The sequence below is a fragment of the Oratosquilla oratoria genome, chromosome 42, assembly GCF_046742065.1.
Source record: "Oratosquilla oratoria isolate Oo_2021 chromosome 42, ASM4674206v1, whole genome shotgun sequence".
Classification (NCBI taxonomy): Eukaryota; Metazoa; Arthropoda; class Malacostraca; order Stomatopoda; family Squillidae; genus Oratosquilla; species Oratosquilla oratoria.
This window is the reverse complement of record NC_134818.1, coordinates 16,843,650-16,863,375: the sequence shown is the minus strand read 5'-3', so window position 1 is coordinate 16,863,375 and position 19,726 is coordinate 16,843,650. Positions and strand designations below refer to the sequence as shown.

The following is a 19,726-nucleotide window of genomic DNA, read 5'->3' as shown; positions in this document are numbered from 1 at the left end:
TAAACAGGGTTAACATAACTGTGAACTCAAAATGCTATGAGACAAATTGATTTGTGCCATGAGCTACCTATTCTGGTGGAGTTTTAGCCATACCAAGGGTAAGGAAAAACCATTCAATGAGCATCATGAAAGGAAAATGTAGCTTTCTATGTTCTTCTTTAGAATGAGCAACTTAAAAAGTACATGCACAAAAAATAATGAACTAAATAAGGGTTAGTTAAAAACTCAAAAAGTCCCGAGTAGAAGTAGTATATGAATATAAATGTGTACATGTTACACTAATACTAGATCATTATAGATCAAGTTCTAAGCTAACTAATTTCTGTGAACACGTATAATTTTGATTCCTCCATTGGATTTTCATACAAATATGCTTTCTGTCTTGGCATTATAATTTATGTATTACCTCTAATTTCACAAATCATGCATCTTTGTTCTTAGACATTTGAAGAAGTGAAGCTTATGGTCTCTGGCCAAGGTAAACGTCTCATCAAAATTTGGCATCTGAGGAAGCTTTTCTCTACGACAAAATAAATTAATGTACAATAATACCAACTATCAGCCTGTACAGTCACCTAATTTTCTAATTAAAGCAACATTAATACTGGAGTTTAACCTACATACTTTAAGTAGGAACCTATTCACAAGACTTGTTGAGAGAACAAAGCAAAGCTTTAAGTTTAAGTTTACAAACTACTTTGATATGAGTCTGTAAACAAGCCTGGAAGAGGAATTACAAGCAAAGCTTTCCAACAATTTAGTCCACAAAAACTACAAAACAAGTATAAGGACTAGTTAGGAAGTCAACAAAATTATACATGTTAAGGGGGTCTACAAGAACGTGGAAAGCAAGGGTCACTTCAGGTTATGCAATGAATGGGTTTTCTGAAACCCTGCAACTATACCGATTCCAGTTTGAAACACATCTTCTCAGGCCAATCGACTTCAGGAGGAAATTCAGGTATAAACATGTAATCTGCCTCACATGCTATGGAAGCTGACAAGCAGAGGTACCTGTCAGCATGGGAACCAAGTTGGGGGGATTCAGGAATGGATCGCAAGGATCACAAGAATGAACAATTTGCATGTGAATTGAGGATGATGGGGGGTGTAGTTTAACATAAAAAGAACAAGAATTAAATATAAGCAAATCAAAGGAAATATGGAGGTCAAATTAAAATTTGCATGGGTGGATTTTGGTAGGGATAAATGAAGGTGAGGATTGGAAGAAGAAGAAAGAGACATGAGTAACATTTTCCTTTTTTTTTCTGCTTTGAATGATACAAATACATAATCTCCATCAAAAATCCTTAGTAATGTCTTCCTGAAAGAAAAACAAAGGAAACATGAACTAAACCCACTCCGAATTTTCTTCGTAAATCATCACCTAACTCTCCCTGAAATTAAAGAAAAAGAAGAAGAAAAAAAAATGGGTCCCTGTACCTTACCAACTACACGCAACTATGAAATACTCTAAAAGCATAAGCTTAACCGAATTTTACATATTCATTTTCTTGCCTGTTGCAATTTATGACACACTTTTTCTCCCCAGTTTTCTTGTGGTGGGTTCTCAGGAATGAACACGTAGTCTGCCTCTGAGGTAAGGGCAGCCACTAGAGCCAAATAGCTGTCAATAAAGAGCAGTATAAAGGACCATATGTATTGTAAACAATTAAAAAAAAATAATAATAATTAATAAAAAAGATATAACTTAAAAAAAATATATATATATATATATATATTGTATCAACATAAATGCCTTGTACTTTATCTTAAGAACTTTAAGTAATTTAAACCAATATGTTGAATCATGAATGAACTGAAATATACTGCTAAAAAAAATGTATATTAAGATTTATGAACTTTTATATAGAGATACAAGAAACATGGACAATACAATGCAGAGAATTAATGATCAATATGCAGCTTCAAAGCACACTTGGGGCCACAAGATTCCTGCAAGAAAGTTCTAAGGCTACCTTTTAACTTTATAGGATCCCTCGTGGAGCATCTAGAAAGTTACAAGTCACTGAATAGATCCACAAATCTGGTCAAGATTCTAGGCCCAGTCCAAGGACCAAGTGCTTGTGAAAAAGAATTTTCTTCCCTTGAGGAATATATCTCTGCCTCTAAGACAACAATGACACCATGTGCAGACATCTCCAGTTGTCAGTTGCAGCATACATGTAACTATGCTTGTGTGATATGGTGCAAGAGTTCAATGGTTCTTAATTAGAACTATGTACCTATCATTCTGATGTGTTGCTCTATGGGATAGTTTCTGAATGTAGCTCTTCTGCTGAGGCTGTTTAAGTGCAGCCAGTTATTCTTAATGCATCATTTTGTGCTGTTTATAGGGTGTCTTTTCCAAATTGTTGGGGGGTCATTCTGTGGATGCATAGTTAAAAGTGGTTCTTACATGCTGTCTGTTTACATTAATCAGTACGTCTTTCTGCTGTCCAAATCCTGTACCTGCATCTGTTCTTCATATATTCAGTTTCTCCATCTTTGCTGTCAGGTCTCTGATGAGAGACCTATATCATGAGAGTATCAAAATTTAGTCCCATTATTTTAGATTTCTCATCCAGTGGAAGAAGTTGGTAATTGGACTGTTCTCAAAATACTGAATTTATGGCAGAATACATCACTCATGACTTCTGAGGGGAACCAGATATTCTGTTTTGTTTCATAGATATAACCTGTCACATAAATTAATAAGCACACAGTTCTATGGATGAGCCCTCAATCCCATCCGTCAATCCTAATACATAACACAAGCACAATCAACTTATACAAATAATCAATTAATCTATCAAATTAAACAATTAAAATGAATAAATCAATAAATAAAAAGTATAACCCCCAAACTCCCTACTCTAAAGAACCACATTTGCATGAATGTTCAAGCCACCATCCAGCTCTAAATCTATGCAAATGCAGAATAGGCATGGCCACAAATGTAAATTGTTCTAGATGTAATCACCATACAGAAGTCTCCAAACACTATCCTATGTAGGCTACTCTATCTTTACCCTGCCAACACAATGTCTCTTCCTTGAGTGACTTGTGAACCAATCCAGTAGCCATTGCCTGCTACCTATGACCCATGGGTCTCTTGTAAAAGAGACCTGAGATAATGCAATGGATTGATTGATTCCAGCTTGTTGAGGTAGACTTGTGTTTTACCATGACAATATCATGGGAAAAATTTGATTCTATGCCTCAGAGATATCAAGAAATACAGTTTTCTGTACAGACACATCAAATTGTACAACAAGCTAAAAAAAAATATTAGGCTTGATCAATGAAAGCACAGTCCACAAGCATACCTCTCTTCCTGTACATTACACTCAAGTAAATGCAGATAAAGGCAAATACTCACCCACAGTGTCTGCCCATAACCTCAAGGATAAAGCAACGCTGATGAGAATAGGCAGTAGCTGCAATGGCATCAACCGACTCAATAATACGATGAAGTGCCGAGTCAGTGCCAATGGTCATATCCGTGCCACAAAAATCATTATCAATTGAGCCCACCATGCCAACAATATTTAGATGCGAGTACTTCGTCTTCTCCTCTTCTGTGATTTCACCTTTGGAAAATAAATATTGCAGATGATTCATCACAATTTATCATAAACACCTAACTTGCACAATAATCATTATAAACAATATCTGAAAACATCAAATTTTGACCTTGACAACAAGAGAAAGCTTGAACCCTACAAACAGTATTGCAACTAGAAGATTTGGTTAACTATGGACATACACCATACTACAAGAAAATTAAAAAAATCACAATTATTGTGTGTAGAGGGGAGAGTTCTTAATATGGTACCAATTTATAAAATTTAAAGTAAGGAGAGACCCATGAATTACATGCCAATGTCCCTGACAAGCATGATAGCTATCTGTGTATATAACAAGGGCTTTTTCCCTCTTATACAAGAGGTAGCCAAGTCAAAAGGCAAGTGCCCAATCCCACACATCCCTCTCATCTTAGCTCCTCATGGGTGACAGGTCATCATGATTTAGCCATCATTAAAGGAATTTAATGATAGCTAAATTGTGTAAAGGATTGTGAATGACTAGCAAGTTAAATACCTTGAAAAGTAACATTTTGGTACATGATTCAGTTTCAAAACTGATGATCATGTGTACCAAATATGTCAATATTTTAAGACTTGTTGATGTGCTACAAGAAAGAAAAGACTGGATGGATTGTATTTACCAAGACCTAAAGAAAGCCTTTGATAAGGTACCTCATAAAAAACTACCATCAAAATTGAAGTACACTGAAGGACTTGAACATCCCAAAATGGATGAACAATTTCTTATTCTTGGCAACTTACTCATGGTTTTGGTACTGTGCTATCATTATTAGGTCATCTGCACATTGTTCGGTCATCTACATACAAGAATGTATAAGGACACTAACAATACTACATCTAAATCTTTATGCGGGCATCAACCTGAATGAATATGATTACCTTTCTTTACAAGAAGTGACAGAAGAGCCGGCCAATCCTGTCTGAAAAGGTTGGCACCAGTAAGAGAACCATCACCGCCAATGACAACTATGTTGGTAATTCCACGTTTTATTAAATTTTTCGCAGCTTGCATACGTCCTTCACGGTCTCTGAAAGTTTTACAGCGTGCTGAGCCAATGACAGTGCCTCCCTGTAAAGATTTTAGGAAAGTCCATCTTAGTTTTTCTGTAATGATAACATGAGTTATAAAACCCATGCAACTGCAGTACATGAACAATGTTGGGTTTCTAATTATTAACCAGTCATATTTACATAAAAGGGAAGTAGGCAAGTCAAGGCACACACCCATTCCCATCCATCCCACTCCCATCCACGACCCTCATTTCCCTCTTATCTTACATACATATACCAAAGGCATTTTTCCCCCTTACATGGGAGGTAGCCAAAAAACTAAGGTATAAAAACCATTCCCACCCATTCCATCCCTAATACACTCCACTACCCTCCACCCTCTACCCTCCCTCTTATCTTGGCACCTCCTGGATGATGGGTCATCCCTGCATCTTGTCCACTGCCCTGGGTTAGAAGCAGTGTCGCAAGACACAGCACATCCACAGCAATGCCGCTTCATTAAATCGGCAACCCTCCTTCTCCATCCCCTCATGCATTAAAGAAGATGGGAAGAAATCCCTTCAGGCTGCATCAAATTTTTCTCACACATACCTCTTGTACATCATCACCTTACTTTTACCCACATTTATCTTCAACTTTCTTCTTTCACACACTCTCCCAAACTCTGTCACCAACTTCCTCAATCCTTCCTCTGATCCTCTTATCTTAGCTAGATTATATTCTAAGCAGTTATAAACAAGAGGACTCATTTCTTCTCGCTTAAACCACACAAAAACTGCATTTCATTATCTTTAGTTACATTCTTCAACTCCATCACTCACATTTTCACTTGATTGACATTCTGATCATAAGCTCTTATGCTTTTATTCACACCATCCCTCCACATTTTCTCATGGTATGACTATAGCACCTCTCTGTCACATTGTAATTCTACACACTGCTGAACAGTCAAGGCATAGCTCCTCCTATCACTCTCAGCCAGTGACAAAGAAACAGTCCTACACCAATGCAACACTGTCCAAAGTTCCTTCCCAGAGAGATCTGTGGAAGGTCCCCAAGGACCATTGCCAGCTGCTATGGGCTACTTAATAGCTTACCTTGTGTATGATACCAGACACTGATGACCAGTTGGCTTCTACGATGTTATCACCACCATCAACCATACCCTGGTAACCTTCCCTGATGAAGTACACTCGTGCTCCAATATAGATACCCATTCGAACTACTGCTCGTACAGCAGCATTCATGCCCTGAAAATAGCAACAAATGAAAATAATTAATCTCTAAGGTGAAATAATAATAAGTTGTTGGACTTCTGATAGTTGTACCACTACAATGGGTAATGTAATGATGCTTTGACCATGGGATGCAGCCTGTTTAGGAATCCAGTACACAAAATGACAGCCATGTAGCCACAAATTAAAATAATGATAATAATAATAATAATATACATAGAAATCTATAAACATGTCTATATATCTATACACAGACACACGATAGAACACCTTCACATGGAAACCAAATCCTCCTTATAGAACACCACATGAAAGAGATTGGCCAGTTTTATGCAAGAACCCTTAATCCTACTCTCCCATCTCATTAAATCATAAAAGCACAAGTAACTGAATGCAACAAGAAAGTACACCAGCAGTATACTACTCAGTCATGTACAACAACCTTCCACCTGCACTGCACAACATCCCTACAAAAACATATTCACACTCACGTCCCAAACAAGCACTTTAATACTGACCAGTAACAATCTTCTCCATCAAACCCTTCCAAACATTGGCTCCCACAGAAAATAATTCCAATAAGAAACAAGAACTACACCTGCATGACTATATTCAGGTCACCACCCAGCAAAGCAATACCAATGCAGAATAAGCCTGGCTTCATCTAGTATTCTTTCTCCTTCTTATTCTATCTGCTCGCTTTCAGCACCTCTCTCTCTGCCTCCCTCCTTTTACTTCCTTTTCCACCTAACCTCCACTCTTAATTTCCATTTTACCATATAATCTGACAATCTGCTGTCTACACCTCTAATATCTATAGCCAGAATTCTTCCAATCCTCCTTTAGGACATCACTACCTAACCCATTGATGCCTTCAACTACCTTCCCACCCACCACCCTCATCTACATATACTCATGCTTATTTTTCTCCTTCAACACTGTTTATCATCATCATTTCCCTTTCAACACACATTTTCAACATCTCTCCACTATCTTTCCTTTCTGTGACCCCCATCTCATCTACCAATTGATTTACTCTAACACTAAGATCCCCAACACACTATATCGATAGGTAACTAACCTTGTTGAAAAAAAAGTATGAACAAGTTTATTAATGTACATTCAGGATACTGAACATAAAACTTGTTAATCTTTAAACAATTCATCATTAAAAATAAATCAATACAGGGTATTTCAGTCAATACCATGGTACCCTCTGTAGTGATAGGATTAAAAGTGAAAGTAAATTCTTCCATACAAAAAACTAACCTGTGAATCACCACCACTTGTGAACACAGCAATGCCTTTGCCTTTGTGGGTGCCTCTTGCTACCACTCGCCCCTCCTGCCCCATGAGGGGCTCGGATTGTCCTTCTGTTGCCATGTAGTCTAGAAAAGCTTGCCACGGATCCTCAGGAAATGTTGGTGGGGGTGGAATTACCTCCTTCAAAGAGAAAAAAATGCACAAAATACAAATAGCAATAAAGAAATTTGAATGTCAACATTCTAATTACCAAGATATTTCTATATATTCATATGTGGTTACTTCTCTAGCACATATGTATAACAACTGTTACCACAAGTTTCAATGACTGGTAATACCATATACAGCTCCACAATAGTCAGCAATGATCCTGAAACTATCTGATAGATTTCTGTGAGGACCTATTGGACAGCTGTGGGTTTGTTTTCATGTTGCCAGGAGGAGGAAGAAGAGGAGGAACATACAGCTATAATAATGGAGGAGACTGCAAGAGATAAGGCCTATACTAGGTAGTTCCATGTCCATTGCCACCTATCATCCCCATCCATAAAGTTATCTAACCTTCTCTTAAAACAACTAATAGTTTCAGTGCTAACTACATGGTTTACAAGTCTATTCCATTTGTTAACCACCCTATTGGTAAACCAGTTTCTTGCCTATTCCCTCTCTACACCTAAATTTGATGAATATAAACACAACACTACAAGTCCTACCAGCTGTCTTAACATGATGACCTTGCCTCCATTACCATTGTTAAAGCCCTAGACCCATTTGAATACTCTTTTAAGATCTCCCTGCACTCTGTATTTTCAAAGTGTAAGTTAAGGTGTCTAAAGTTGTCTTCATATGTTGTTTCTAAGCCGTTGTAACATTTTGTTTGTAACCATCCTAGCAATAAATCCTAATGCCCTGTTAACTCTGTTCTTAGCACTAATGTACCATTTCTTGGACTCAAGGTCAGTACTCACTAACACTCCCAAGTCCTTTACAAATTATGTTTTCTCTAAAATGTTTTCCTAAGCTCCACCTGTTTTCTGGGTTATGTAAACCTATAACACACTGCACTTTGAGACAGTAAAGTCCATTCTCCATTTCACCAAACATGCAAACAATTTGTTATTATCTTCCTGCAGTATCCTAGTGTCCTCCCTTGATTTAATATGGCATCCTATTTTAGTGTCATCCATAAACTTACTAACATCACTATTTATCCTATCATCCAAGTCATTTATATACAACAAAAAATAAAAGACACAGAACAGAGCCCTGGGGAACTCCACTAGCAACACTACCCCATTTGGGTTTCACACTGCTAATGATGACCAGAGGTTCTCTGTCATTAATCTATGCTCTAATCCAGGGGTTCCCAAAGTGGTCGATATCAACTCCCAGGGGTCGATGAGACCATCCAAGGGGTCGACAAATAGCCAAGGGGTTGAAAGGGGGTCAGTAGATTGCTAGGGGGTCAATATCGACCCCCAGGGATCGATGAGACCATCCAAGGGGTCGAAATGGGGTCAGTAGATTGCTAGGGGGTTAAAAGGGGTCAGTAAATTACTATGGGGTCGAAAGGCAGTCTTTAGAATTAAATGGTTGGCATGAAATGACCCTGTTCTCTTCCCGTACTGAAAGAGTGAGAATAATCAACCAACTAATATCTAAACTTAAAGAAAAACCATGTCAGCTCACTCTGAGTCGAAAATCCTCCCCATTCTGTGCATGTAGGGAGAATCTCACATACAAACAACCACATCATGAATAAACAAAGATGATGAGCTTGTGTAATTTTATTGGCTTGAATATTACTTATAGTAATATGATAAAGAATATATAATATCACTCTTAAAGCTATTGGTAAATTATAAGTATCTATTTTAAAATTTGTTTTAAAATATCTGTATTATTATTGGAATGCTGTCGCCTTGATGAATGTTCCCATTTGGCCCTTTTATAATGAATAAAAAAAATAAATAAATAAATAAATAAAAATTAATAGAATAAGTAAAATCCACAAACACAAAAACTGTGACTATGGTACTTTAGAATTACAATAAGTGATTTATGAGACCAAACAAGAACTACAGTAAAGAATGAAAACAGTAATATCAACAACAAAAATTATAACAATCATAATGATAATAACAATTGATAACTAAAATTATAATAATACTAACAATAATGAAAATGATAATGATAATACTAACAATAATAACAATAATAATAACAATAATAATATTACTAGCATTAATAACATGTGTTAGGATTAGAAATGGAGAGAGTGAGTGGTTTGAAGTAAAGGTGGGACTTCGTCAAGGATGCGTTATGTCGCCCTGGCTTTTCAACTTATACATGGATGGGGTGGTGCGAGAGGTGAATGCTAGGGTAGTGAGTCAGGGATTGGAGATGGTTAAAGAAAATGGAGAAAAGTGGGAGGTGAGCCAGCTGTTGTTTGCGGACGACACTGCGCTTGTGGCAGGGTCAGAGGAGGGATTGAGGAAGCTGGTGGCAGAGTTTGGGAGAGTATGTGATAGAAGAAAGCTAAAGATAAATGTGGGTAAAAGTAAGGTGATGAGATGTACAAGGGGTGAAAGTGGCAGTAGACTGGAAGTGAACATTAAGGGAGAGCGACTGGAGGAAGTGGATAGTTTTAGATACTTGGGTGCAAGTGTAGCAGGAAAAGGTGGAGTGAAGGTGGAGGTAGAATGTAGATTGAGAGAAGCGAGTAAATGCCTTGGTGGTTTAAAGAGTGTAATGAGGAATAGACATTTGGGAATGGATGCGAAGAGGAGACTGGCTGAGGGAGTGGTTGTGTGCCAACACACTGTATGGGGCAGAAACGTGGAACATAAGAAGAGAGAGAAGGAGTTGAATGTGTTTGAGATGAGGTGTCTGAGAAGTATGGTGGGTGGGTTACTAGGCTAGATAGAGTGAGAAATGAGGAGGTGAGGAGGAGAACAGGGTGACAAAGGATTTGGGAGATAGGGTTGATGAAAGAATATTAGGATGGTTTTGGACACATGGAAAGAATAAGTGAAGAAAGACTAGTAAAAGAGGTTTGGAAGGCAGATGTGGAGGGAGTGAACATGAGGGGGACGTCCTAGGATGAGGTGGATGGATGGGGTGAAGGGGGCTTTGGGGAAGAGGGGAATGTCTGTTGAGGAAGGAAGGGAGAGGACGGAAGACAGAGGTGAGTGGAGAATGGTTGTATATGGATGATGTTGTGACTGCATGAGGAGGAATGGGCGGGGGGGGTGGGGGGTGGGGTAGTATGTGTGAGTAAATTTTGACGCAGCCCGAAGGGATTTCTCCCCGTCCTCTCCTTATATGCAAAGGGGGACGGAGAGGGGGGGTCGCCGATTAAATGAAGCGGTCTTGCTGTGGATGTACTGTGTCTTGCGACACTGCTTCTGACCCAGGGCGGTGGGCAGGGTGCAGGGATGACCCGTCATCCAGGAGGTGCTCAGATGAGAGGAAGGGTGGGAGGGGTGTGGAGTGTATTTAGGGATGAAATGGGTGGGAGTGTTTTTATGCCTTTCCCTTTTTGGCTACCTCCCTTGGAATGGGGAAAAGGCCTTGGTATGTGTATGTGTGTGTGTATGTGTAACACCAATAATAATAAACTGACATAATTCGTAAATTAATAGTTTGGGGGTCTATAGAAAATCTTAAACTTTACTAGGGGGTCGATGAGCTGAAAAGTTTGGGAATCCCTGCTCTAATCCATTTACATTTCCCCTCCTATGCCATGGGTTTTGATTTTATTTAGTAGTCTCTGGTGAGGCACTGTGTTGAGGAGGAGGAGAAGGAGAAGGAGGACAATGAGGAATAGAACAAGTAAACAAGACAAGAGGAAGACAAGAAAAGAAAGGCCACAAACCAATAACATTAAAAAACAAAAAAAAACAGGAAGTGTCAGGATAATGAAAAAGGATGTTTTTTCTGATATTCTCATAACTAGGATGTTTATCATCCCTTTCTTGTTGCTACTGTTTGTGTCATTTTTTCTTTTTAGCAGCACCCTCATCCTCAAGTTTGACACAGCCTTTGAAATTAACACAATGTCTAATCAATTTCAGCTAACCAGTCTTTCCTCCACCTTTTCACACAATGAGAATTGACAATAAGTGACTTATGAGTCCAATTTATTGTTCTTCCCAAAAGAGATCTGCGGGAGGGCCCAAGAACCACTACCAGCCACTGTGGCACTGGAGATTTCCAATCATTGAAGCTCCAGGATTATTAATGTCAAGTAATATTCTATTCTCAACAAACATGTACTTATACAGATAATGTACTATTTTTACAAACCTCAGGAGGTGGAGAAGGAGCCTTAGCTTCTTCTTGAAGGGCGAGTTTCAGACCAAGCACACCCTCTGCTGTTGCCTCAGCTGCATTAATGACCATATATTACATACTTGCACAAAAGTACACCAATTTTCTTCAAAAGTATATCATTATTGGAAAATATATATATATACATATTAAGGTCATGTCAACCAACCTGTAGATTGACTCCCTTGCTGTAGTTCGTCCTTGTCTGCAACTGTTAGTTATGAGAAAAGCAGCAATCCAACAATGGTTATGCACTGGTAGTTGAATTGTAGTCACTTAAAGTATGTCAGTGTCAGTCTAAGGATGCATTTTGTATCAGTTAAGGTAAAGCATATTAATCAGAAACAGGAAGATAGAGATGAACAAGAGTTAAATATTGTACAAGTAACTTCAGTGTGATGGCCAAAATGCCTTCTATTAATCACTCGTGTATTTTGTTAATGGAAAGGAGCTCATAAAAATGAAGATATCCTATCCCTGGATATGCATAATATATGTACCTAAAAATTCTATTGATCATATAATTAATATAACATTAAAAAGTAACCAATTAACCATAAAGAAGAGAGCATTAATTTTGATAACAACCATAGAATCATATTATGAAAAAACTAACCTTCAGAAGCTTCAGCAGAAGTAACTAGAAGTTTTTCTAACTCAGATTCCTTATCTGCATCAGCAAGTGCCTCATGAACATTCTTTTCTAACTGCTCAAGCTCTTCTGAGGATAGTGCACTAAATCGCCCTGAATTACACACAAAAAAAAGTGAACAAACAAATATTCAAGTGGGCAGATCTAACTCAAAAGGCAGTTTTAAACTGAAATATTGCAGTAATCTAGGAGGTTACATCCATTTGTCAACCCCACTTCAGTAATGAATATGCTGATATTACAACTCCATGGTACCAAATTTGTTCCCTTGTCCCCATGATGCCCTCCCATTCCAAACCAGGAGATCTACTATGTCAGTTTTGTCTACTTCTTTTAATGATCTGATCACTAAACAATTACATCACTGCTTTCTCTTCTTTCTTGAGTTGGCAGGTCCAAAGCTTCTAGTCTCTCTTTGTATGGTTTATCCCCATATAGGGGAGGGGATCAATGACAGGTACCCACTCGAGGTGGACAGAAGAGAGAATCCTCTCCCTGCTCCCCATTTTCAAAACCTGTCATCCCACTCATCTCCATATAGTGGTACAGCCCTAAGAGGATGATACTTGGTCTCCAGACCAGGTCCAAGATCTCCAAGATCAACTACACTTCTATTTATTTTTGCCTCATCTCCACATTTCTTCCTATCAAAAAGTAAATAAAACAAGTAAATAAACAAATAAAAAAATATTCTACCTGATTCCTTAGCTTCTGCAAAGAGTTTGAGGTATTTTTCCTGTTGGCCTTTTGGAATCTTAAGCTTTTGTGGAATTGGGGGAGGATTTAATCTTCTCTCTGTTTCCTGTACAAAATAAAAATTAGATCAGATACCATAAACAAATTTCTTTTCTTGATAAATATCCAAATTCCCCTTATGCCAATATCATATTTATGTATATCATGCATGTTATACAAGAGTGAAAACATACACCCACTTAATATACATCAAAACCCAGTGAACACACCGCCCATTTCTGCACCTCATGGATGAAGGAGGATCATCCCTGTCCTACATTATACTACAACAAGATACAGCACTTCCACAGCAGGGCCCTACAGCCAGAGATAGTTTACCCCCTTCTCTCCTCATCCATTCAAAATTTTTTACAGAGTAGACGAGAACACAACTTCTAACTGCATTATCCTTCTAACCATTTACAATTTTCATCCTTTCACTCCTAGCCTCTGCACTCTACACTGGTCCACAGACATTCCACATGTATCAAAGGCTCCCTTTACTTCATCCATCCATCTTATTCTTGGTCTTCCTCTCATGCTGCCATATCCCATCCATCCATCCATTTATATATCTACTCGTATATATCATATATACACACACACTGGAGCAGAGAAGAGAAAGAGGTGATCTACTGACTATAGAATCATGAAAGGAATGGAAATCCTTGATAGGAATGATTTACTAAAAAGTGACAATAGAAAAACAAGAGGAGACAAAAAGAAACTCAAAAAGGATAACTATAGAGAGCTGAAAAAAAAAAAAAATAGCTTCCCACACAGAGTGCTGGATATCTGGATAATCTAAATAAAGAAACAGTGTGCAAACACTACTCAAGATTTTAAGAAAAAACTTGATGCTGAAAGATACAAAGACAGGTCACCACGAGCATAGCTCCCTTCCCATATAAAACAACTAGTTAAATACACATATATACACACATATACATACATACATACATACATATACCAAGGCTTTTTCCCCCTTCCAAGGGAGGTAGCCAAAAAGGGAAAGGCATAAAAACACTCCCACCCATTTCATCCCTAAATACACTCCACACCCCTCCCACCCTTCCTCTCATCTGAGCACCTCCTGGATGACGGGTCATCCCTGCACCCTGCCCACCGCCCTGGGTCAGAAGCAGTGTCGCAAGACACAGTACATCCACAGCAAGGCCGCTTCATTTAATCGGCGACCCCCCCTCTCCGTCCCCCTTTGCATATAAGGAGAGGACGGGGAGAAATCCCTTCGGGCTGCGTCAAAATTTACTCACACATACTACCCCACCCCCCGCCCATTCCTCCTCATGCAGTCACAACATCATCCATATACAACCATTCTCCACTCACCTCTGTCTTCCGTCCTCTCCCTTCCTTCCTCAACAGACATTCCCCTCTTCCCCAAAGCCCCCTTCACCCCATCCATCCACCTCATCCTAGGACGTCCCCTCATGTTCACTCCCTCCACATCTGCCTTCCATACCTCTTTTACTAGTCTTTCTTCACTCATTCTTTCCATGTGTCCAAACCATCCTAATATTCTTTCATCAACCCTCTCTCCCAAATCCTTTTTCACCCCTGTTCTCCTCCTCACCTCCTCATTTCTCACTCTATCTAGCCTAGTAACCCCCACCATACTTCTCAGACACCTCATCTCAAACACATTCAAACTCCTTCTCTCTTCTTCTCTTATGTTCCACGTTTCTGCCCCATACAGTGCTGTTGGCACAATCACTCCTTCATACAGTCTCCTCTTCGCATCCATTCCCAAATGTCTATTTCTCATTACACTCTTTAAACCACCAAGGCATTTACTCGCTTCTCTCAATCTACATTCTACCTCCACCTTCACTCCACCTTTTCCTGCTACACTTGCACCCAAGTATCTAAAACTATCCACTTCCTCCAGTCGCTCTCCCTTAATGTTCACTTCCAGTCTACTGCCACTTTCACCCCTTGTACATCTCATCACCTTACTTTTACCCACATTTATCTTTAGCTTTCTTCTATCACATACTCTCCCAAACTCTGCCACCAGCTTCCTCAATCCCTCCTCTGACCCTGCCACAAGCGCAGTGTCATCCGCAAACAACAGCTGGCTCACCTCCCACTTTTCTCCATTTTCTTTAACCATCTCCAATCCCTGACTCACTACATATACATATACTGGTGTATATAGAAAAGTAAAAAGTAGGAAGAAAACTCACCTCCCTTTGTTTTTTATACTGGTATGGCTGGTAGGGTGGGATATGATGGCGATGACGGTTGAAGACACTCTGTACATGTATAAAAACAGTATATTAGCAACAATATATATTACTCAGGTTTCAAGTCTAACAACCAATCAATTCATCACCTTTGGCCTCTCTTGCAAAAGACATGCAGCCCCCAGGTAATTGCCAACAGCCACTGGATTGACCCACAAGTCACTCAAGAGATTTTGTGTTGTCTTGGTATGACTAGAGGAAGTGTCCTGTGTCTTCCATGTGGTGATTGTATCTGGGGCAATTTGATTATGTGGCAAGACCTCTTCTGTAATAGCTTAGTTTTAAAGCTGGATAGAAAGCTAAACACAATCATGTCAGTGAATTTCTAGCTTATTGGAGGGATTTCTATGAAGAACTGATGTCTGGGAGAGTTTGGGTGAGTGACATGTTAGGTGGAGTGGTTAGTGATACGAGTGTGTGCAATTGTGTACAAACATGTTGCAGGTATTATGTTGTATACATTTGAGTAGCATGCTACTAATGTGGATTTTTTTCTCTGCTTGTGCCATGTATACCTTGTGTTATATTATATCTAACATAAATCACTACACACAACTTCAACTGATGACAGGACCAATGACATTGGTGATCCTGCAAGATGGACAGCAGAAAGAGCCACCTCCCAGGACCTTGATATCCATCAACTTTTTATTTCCTCCAACTTTTCAAATAGAGAAAGTTGACTAATCTTAATTGCTCCCCTACTACCAATACTATTACTACAACTACTACTACAAGTCAGTGACATAGGAACAGTCCTATATTAATACAACACAGACAACAATCCTCTGTTCTTTCCAGAGAAATGTATTGATTGGCCCAAGAACTGAAGCCAGCAACTGTGGGACTGTGGGTTTCCAGTCAGTCAAACTCAAGACAATAATTATTTCTTCAAATAAATAAAGATACTATGGATGAAAGCAGGCCAAGTATCCATGCATTACAAATGGTATTGATGCTTGCCCTTACAAGTGATATAAAACTGAATGGCATCAGGAAAGGCTTTGAATTAAAATCAAGGCAATGGTAGATAAGCATAGATGGATGAAAAAAATAATAACAATAAAATAATAATAATAAAAAAAAAATTATAATAATAATAATATTAATAATATAAAAAAATCCTTAATAATACAAACTTAAAATATACTTTAAATTAACCTTGATATATGAACATTAACAAAACTAATGAGCATCACATTTTAACCTCAATTTGGCACTTTGTTTGAAAATAGCCATAATTTCAAGTAAAATTAGTTACAAAATGAAATGGGAAGCTTCTCAACTTCAATATCAGCTGTTAATTCAGGCAACCAACACTGGGATTAAAACAAAATACGGCATTTCAGTGCACTACTATAACACAGCAAGATCTTCACAGAAAAGCAAGTTAACACACATTAGGATAGCAACTAAAACCTACAAGGAAAATATAAAAAAAATCACACAGATTGATCAAGATACCCTGTAGTACATACACATAAAGGCCAATCTTGTCATGCAAATATATTTTCCTATCCAGTGTAAGCATTAGTGATGCACTGTTTAGCTGCACATGTTGGCCTCCAATTCACTTACCAGTGTCAAAGCTGTACTGTATAAATAAATTTGTTACCCCTGGTCTCTCTTGTAAGACCCACACCCCCATTGTATTTGGCAACAGCTCCTGGAGTTACCAGATCCTTAGACTGGCCCAGAGTGTATTTCCACCTGTGTTGTATGAATGTTGGGCAGTGTAGGACTATAAGTTTAATATCTTCTGTGTGGTATTTCTATATCAGATATGCAAGGAGTTAGGAGTAGCAGCATTTGATTATCAGTTCATGGTTCAGTACTAGTTCAGCCCCAGAGGAGTTGAACAATCACAATTTTACTGTATAATGAATATCTATACATAAATATATAGCATCACAAGATAACCTACAAGCCTATATCCCCTGTTAAGGATGAAAATAACTTGTAGATAAAAATGTATTTGTATTTATCTGCAAGTACACAATAAATTCACATTATATGTACACTTGTATTAACATGAATTTTGGAAGATTCAAAAAGAAAGTGTTAGCTTCATCAGGTCAGTCACTAAGGTCCACGAAAAATGAAAGCAGTCCAAGGAATAAAGGGGGAATATACACCTCACATTTACAGTTGCTCCAACAAGTCTTCAAATATTATGCTTGGAACAAGGAAAGAGGAAAGACATATTTCACAGGTCTGCAGGTGTTAAGCTTAGAATACAAGGAGAAAATGCACTTCACATAGTCACAATAGGTCTGTAAGAGTAAGGTTTCAATGATAAAAAAAAAATTCAGTACAGCATTCTTCCCTATAAACATTTATCATAAAAGTACTTGAACAACTATCCTAAAGTCAAAGAGAACCTACACAGGGTAGTCCTGTGAAACAACTGTCAAAAAAAAAAAAATCATCTCCCTATGGTTCATCTTCAAATCTTATCTATGCCTTCATCTCCACCTGGATATGCAGCCCTGAGAGGCTAGCACTTAGTCTCAGTACCAAACCTGAGATCTCTCTACATCAGTTTTGACTATCTCTTCCTTTTTACATGAAAAGAATTGACAACTGGCAAATGCTCCTATTCTTTTCTAGAAACTGACCCATATTACTAGAATATAGATGATATAGTCCACACTAAAACTATAAGTGAATTGAAACCTAGTTACAACAGTTGGAGAAAAGTAAATAGGAACCTACAAGTGTACTGCCTTTTCTGCATATTGCAATTAACACACTGATATAACCTCCACAACAGAATTTTCTTCCTAGAGAGACCTATTTAGTGGCACCAATGACCAGTTACCACAGTAGGTATACAGGTTTCCAGTAAATAAAATTCAAGGTAATAATTACGATATCAAATTCTATCTACATCCCTGTTCCTGTATTTACCTAATTGTAGTATACATGAAAAGAGCAATGCTCATGGGGTCCTGCCTCTTACTCCTCAATTTATCATACCTAGCTGTACATTTATTTCAAACCAGCTGACCCTCCTACAAAGTCATTATTTAATATTCAAGTATAAAAAATGAGAACACAGGTATAACTAAACTCTGAAAACAATCTTTCATTCTTTTCTTTGGAAAAAAACAATAATGACACTACAACCATGAAGATACGAAACAAATACACTATCACTATAATAGATTTAGAGATACATGGGTCAGCTCAATACAATTCAGGTATATTAGTTAATGTACCAAAGATGACAGAGAAAGAAGAAAGGCAAGTATTTTCACCAGCAGAAAGTGAGAGCAAAGGAAGGGGTCCCATTAAGGTCCAATATAATATCAAATGGCAACACTACAAGAAGTCCATATGAATCATACCTGTAATATATTTTTGTCGATCATAATTATGCAATTAGAGTTCATTAAAGAACAACATTTTTAACTCACAATAGTATAGTTATTCCAAATTATACACATATGGAAACGGCTAAATTTATATAATTTTATCCATACAAGAAATCATTGGTATTGGAACCCCTTCACTACCAGTCAATGGATAGAACCAAAGAAGAGTAAAGTGACCATGAAGGTTCAAACACTGGGAAGGAGTTTACATTGTTACATTATTCATGCATTCTTCATCACACGGGGTTTGTTCAATTTTTAATGGTCTGTTACCGGTGGGAAAACTTTTTCCAGCTCTTCCCGGCTCAGCTGAGCATTCTCCAGCTTTTCCCTAAGCTGGTCTACCATTGCCAAATCCATGATGGTGCAAGCTTAGAGTCAGAGCCACAGGGGAAAAGAGGCAACAGAGAGAGGCTGCAAATGAGGCAGATGGGGTCAAGGTGAGAAGCAGCACAGTGGTAGACTCCCTGAAGAACGATCGGCTCCAGCATTTTAAAAGCTCAAAGTGATTAAAAGATACAAATGATCATTGATACATGCATTACAGATGAACACCTAAAAAAAAAAAAATTGACATAAATCATATCTAACCAATCTTTTGAATTAAGCTGATCAAATGCCTATTAAAATTAAACAAATCTCATAAGGAAATTATTGAATTGTACAACAAAAAATCTATATCATGAAAAGAATATTTTTCAATGTAAAAGTAAACTTATAAAGAGAAAATTAACACTGGCTGACAAAAACTGGACAACTGGATTTCTTGCATGTATAAGTGACAGTTGAAAAAACCTTTATATATATATATATATTTATATATATATATATATATATATATAAACATATATAAATTATAAATACATATAAATACATATATATATATAAAAAAAGATAAATACATACATATATATATATATAAATACATATATATACATATATTATAATATACAATGTACATATATATACACTTGTACATATATATATATATATATATATGTATATATATAAAAAACACACATGTACAGTACATATATTATACATACATATCTATATACACAAAAACATATATATATACATATATATATATACAATATATATATATATATTCACACACATGTACATATATATACACACACATGTACATATATATACACACACATGTACATATATATACACACACATGTACATATATATACACACACATGTACATATATATACACACACATGTACATATATATAC

At 37.5% G+C, this 19,726-nt stretch overlaps 1 protein-coding gene across 12 annotated transcripts in view; it reads right to left on the bottom strand.

Moving 5' to 3' along the window:
• Pfk (ATP-dependent 6-phosphofructokinase) overlaps positions 1-19,726 on the bottom strand; it is a 123,946-nt gene that overhangs the window by 45,528 nt on the left and 58,692 nt on the right. For 7 of the 12 annotated variants that reach the window (XM_076179098.1, XM_076179103.1, XM_076179102.1 and 4 more), the window contains 11 exons: positions 18,757-18,897; positions 15,047-15,115; positions 12,801-12,906; positions 12,069-12,197; positions 11,622-11,663; positions 11,429-11,508; positions 7,127-7,300; positions 5,720-5,872; positions 4,491-4,680; positions 3,383-3,593; positions 1,519-1,627 (listed from right to left, as the gene is read on the bottom strand). In XM_076179098.1, coding sequence (XP_076035213.1) covers positions 1,519-1,627; positions 3,383-3,593; positions 4,491-4,680; positions 5,720-5,872; positions 7,127-7,300; positions 11,429-11,508; positions 11,622-11,663; positions 12,069-12,197; positions 12,801-12,906; positions 15,047-15,115; positions 18,757-18,843 — 1,350 coding nt within the window. In that variant the 5' untranslated portion in view covers positions 18,844-18,897. Of the gene's footprint in view, positions 1-905; positions 1,015-1,518; positions 1,628-3,382; positions 3,594-4,490; positions 4,681-5,719; positions 5,873-7,126; positions 7,301-11,428; positions 11,509-11,621; positions 11,664-12,068; positions 12,198-12,800; positions 12,907-15,046; positions 15,116-18,756; positions 18,913-19,726 lie in introns of those variants that run through there. The other 5 variants (XM_076179099.1, XM_076179108.1, XM_076179101.1 and 2 more) reach the window with 4 other exon arrangements.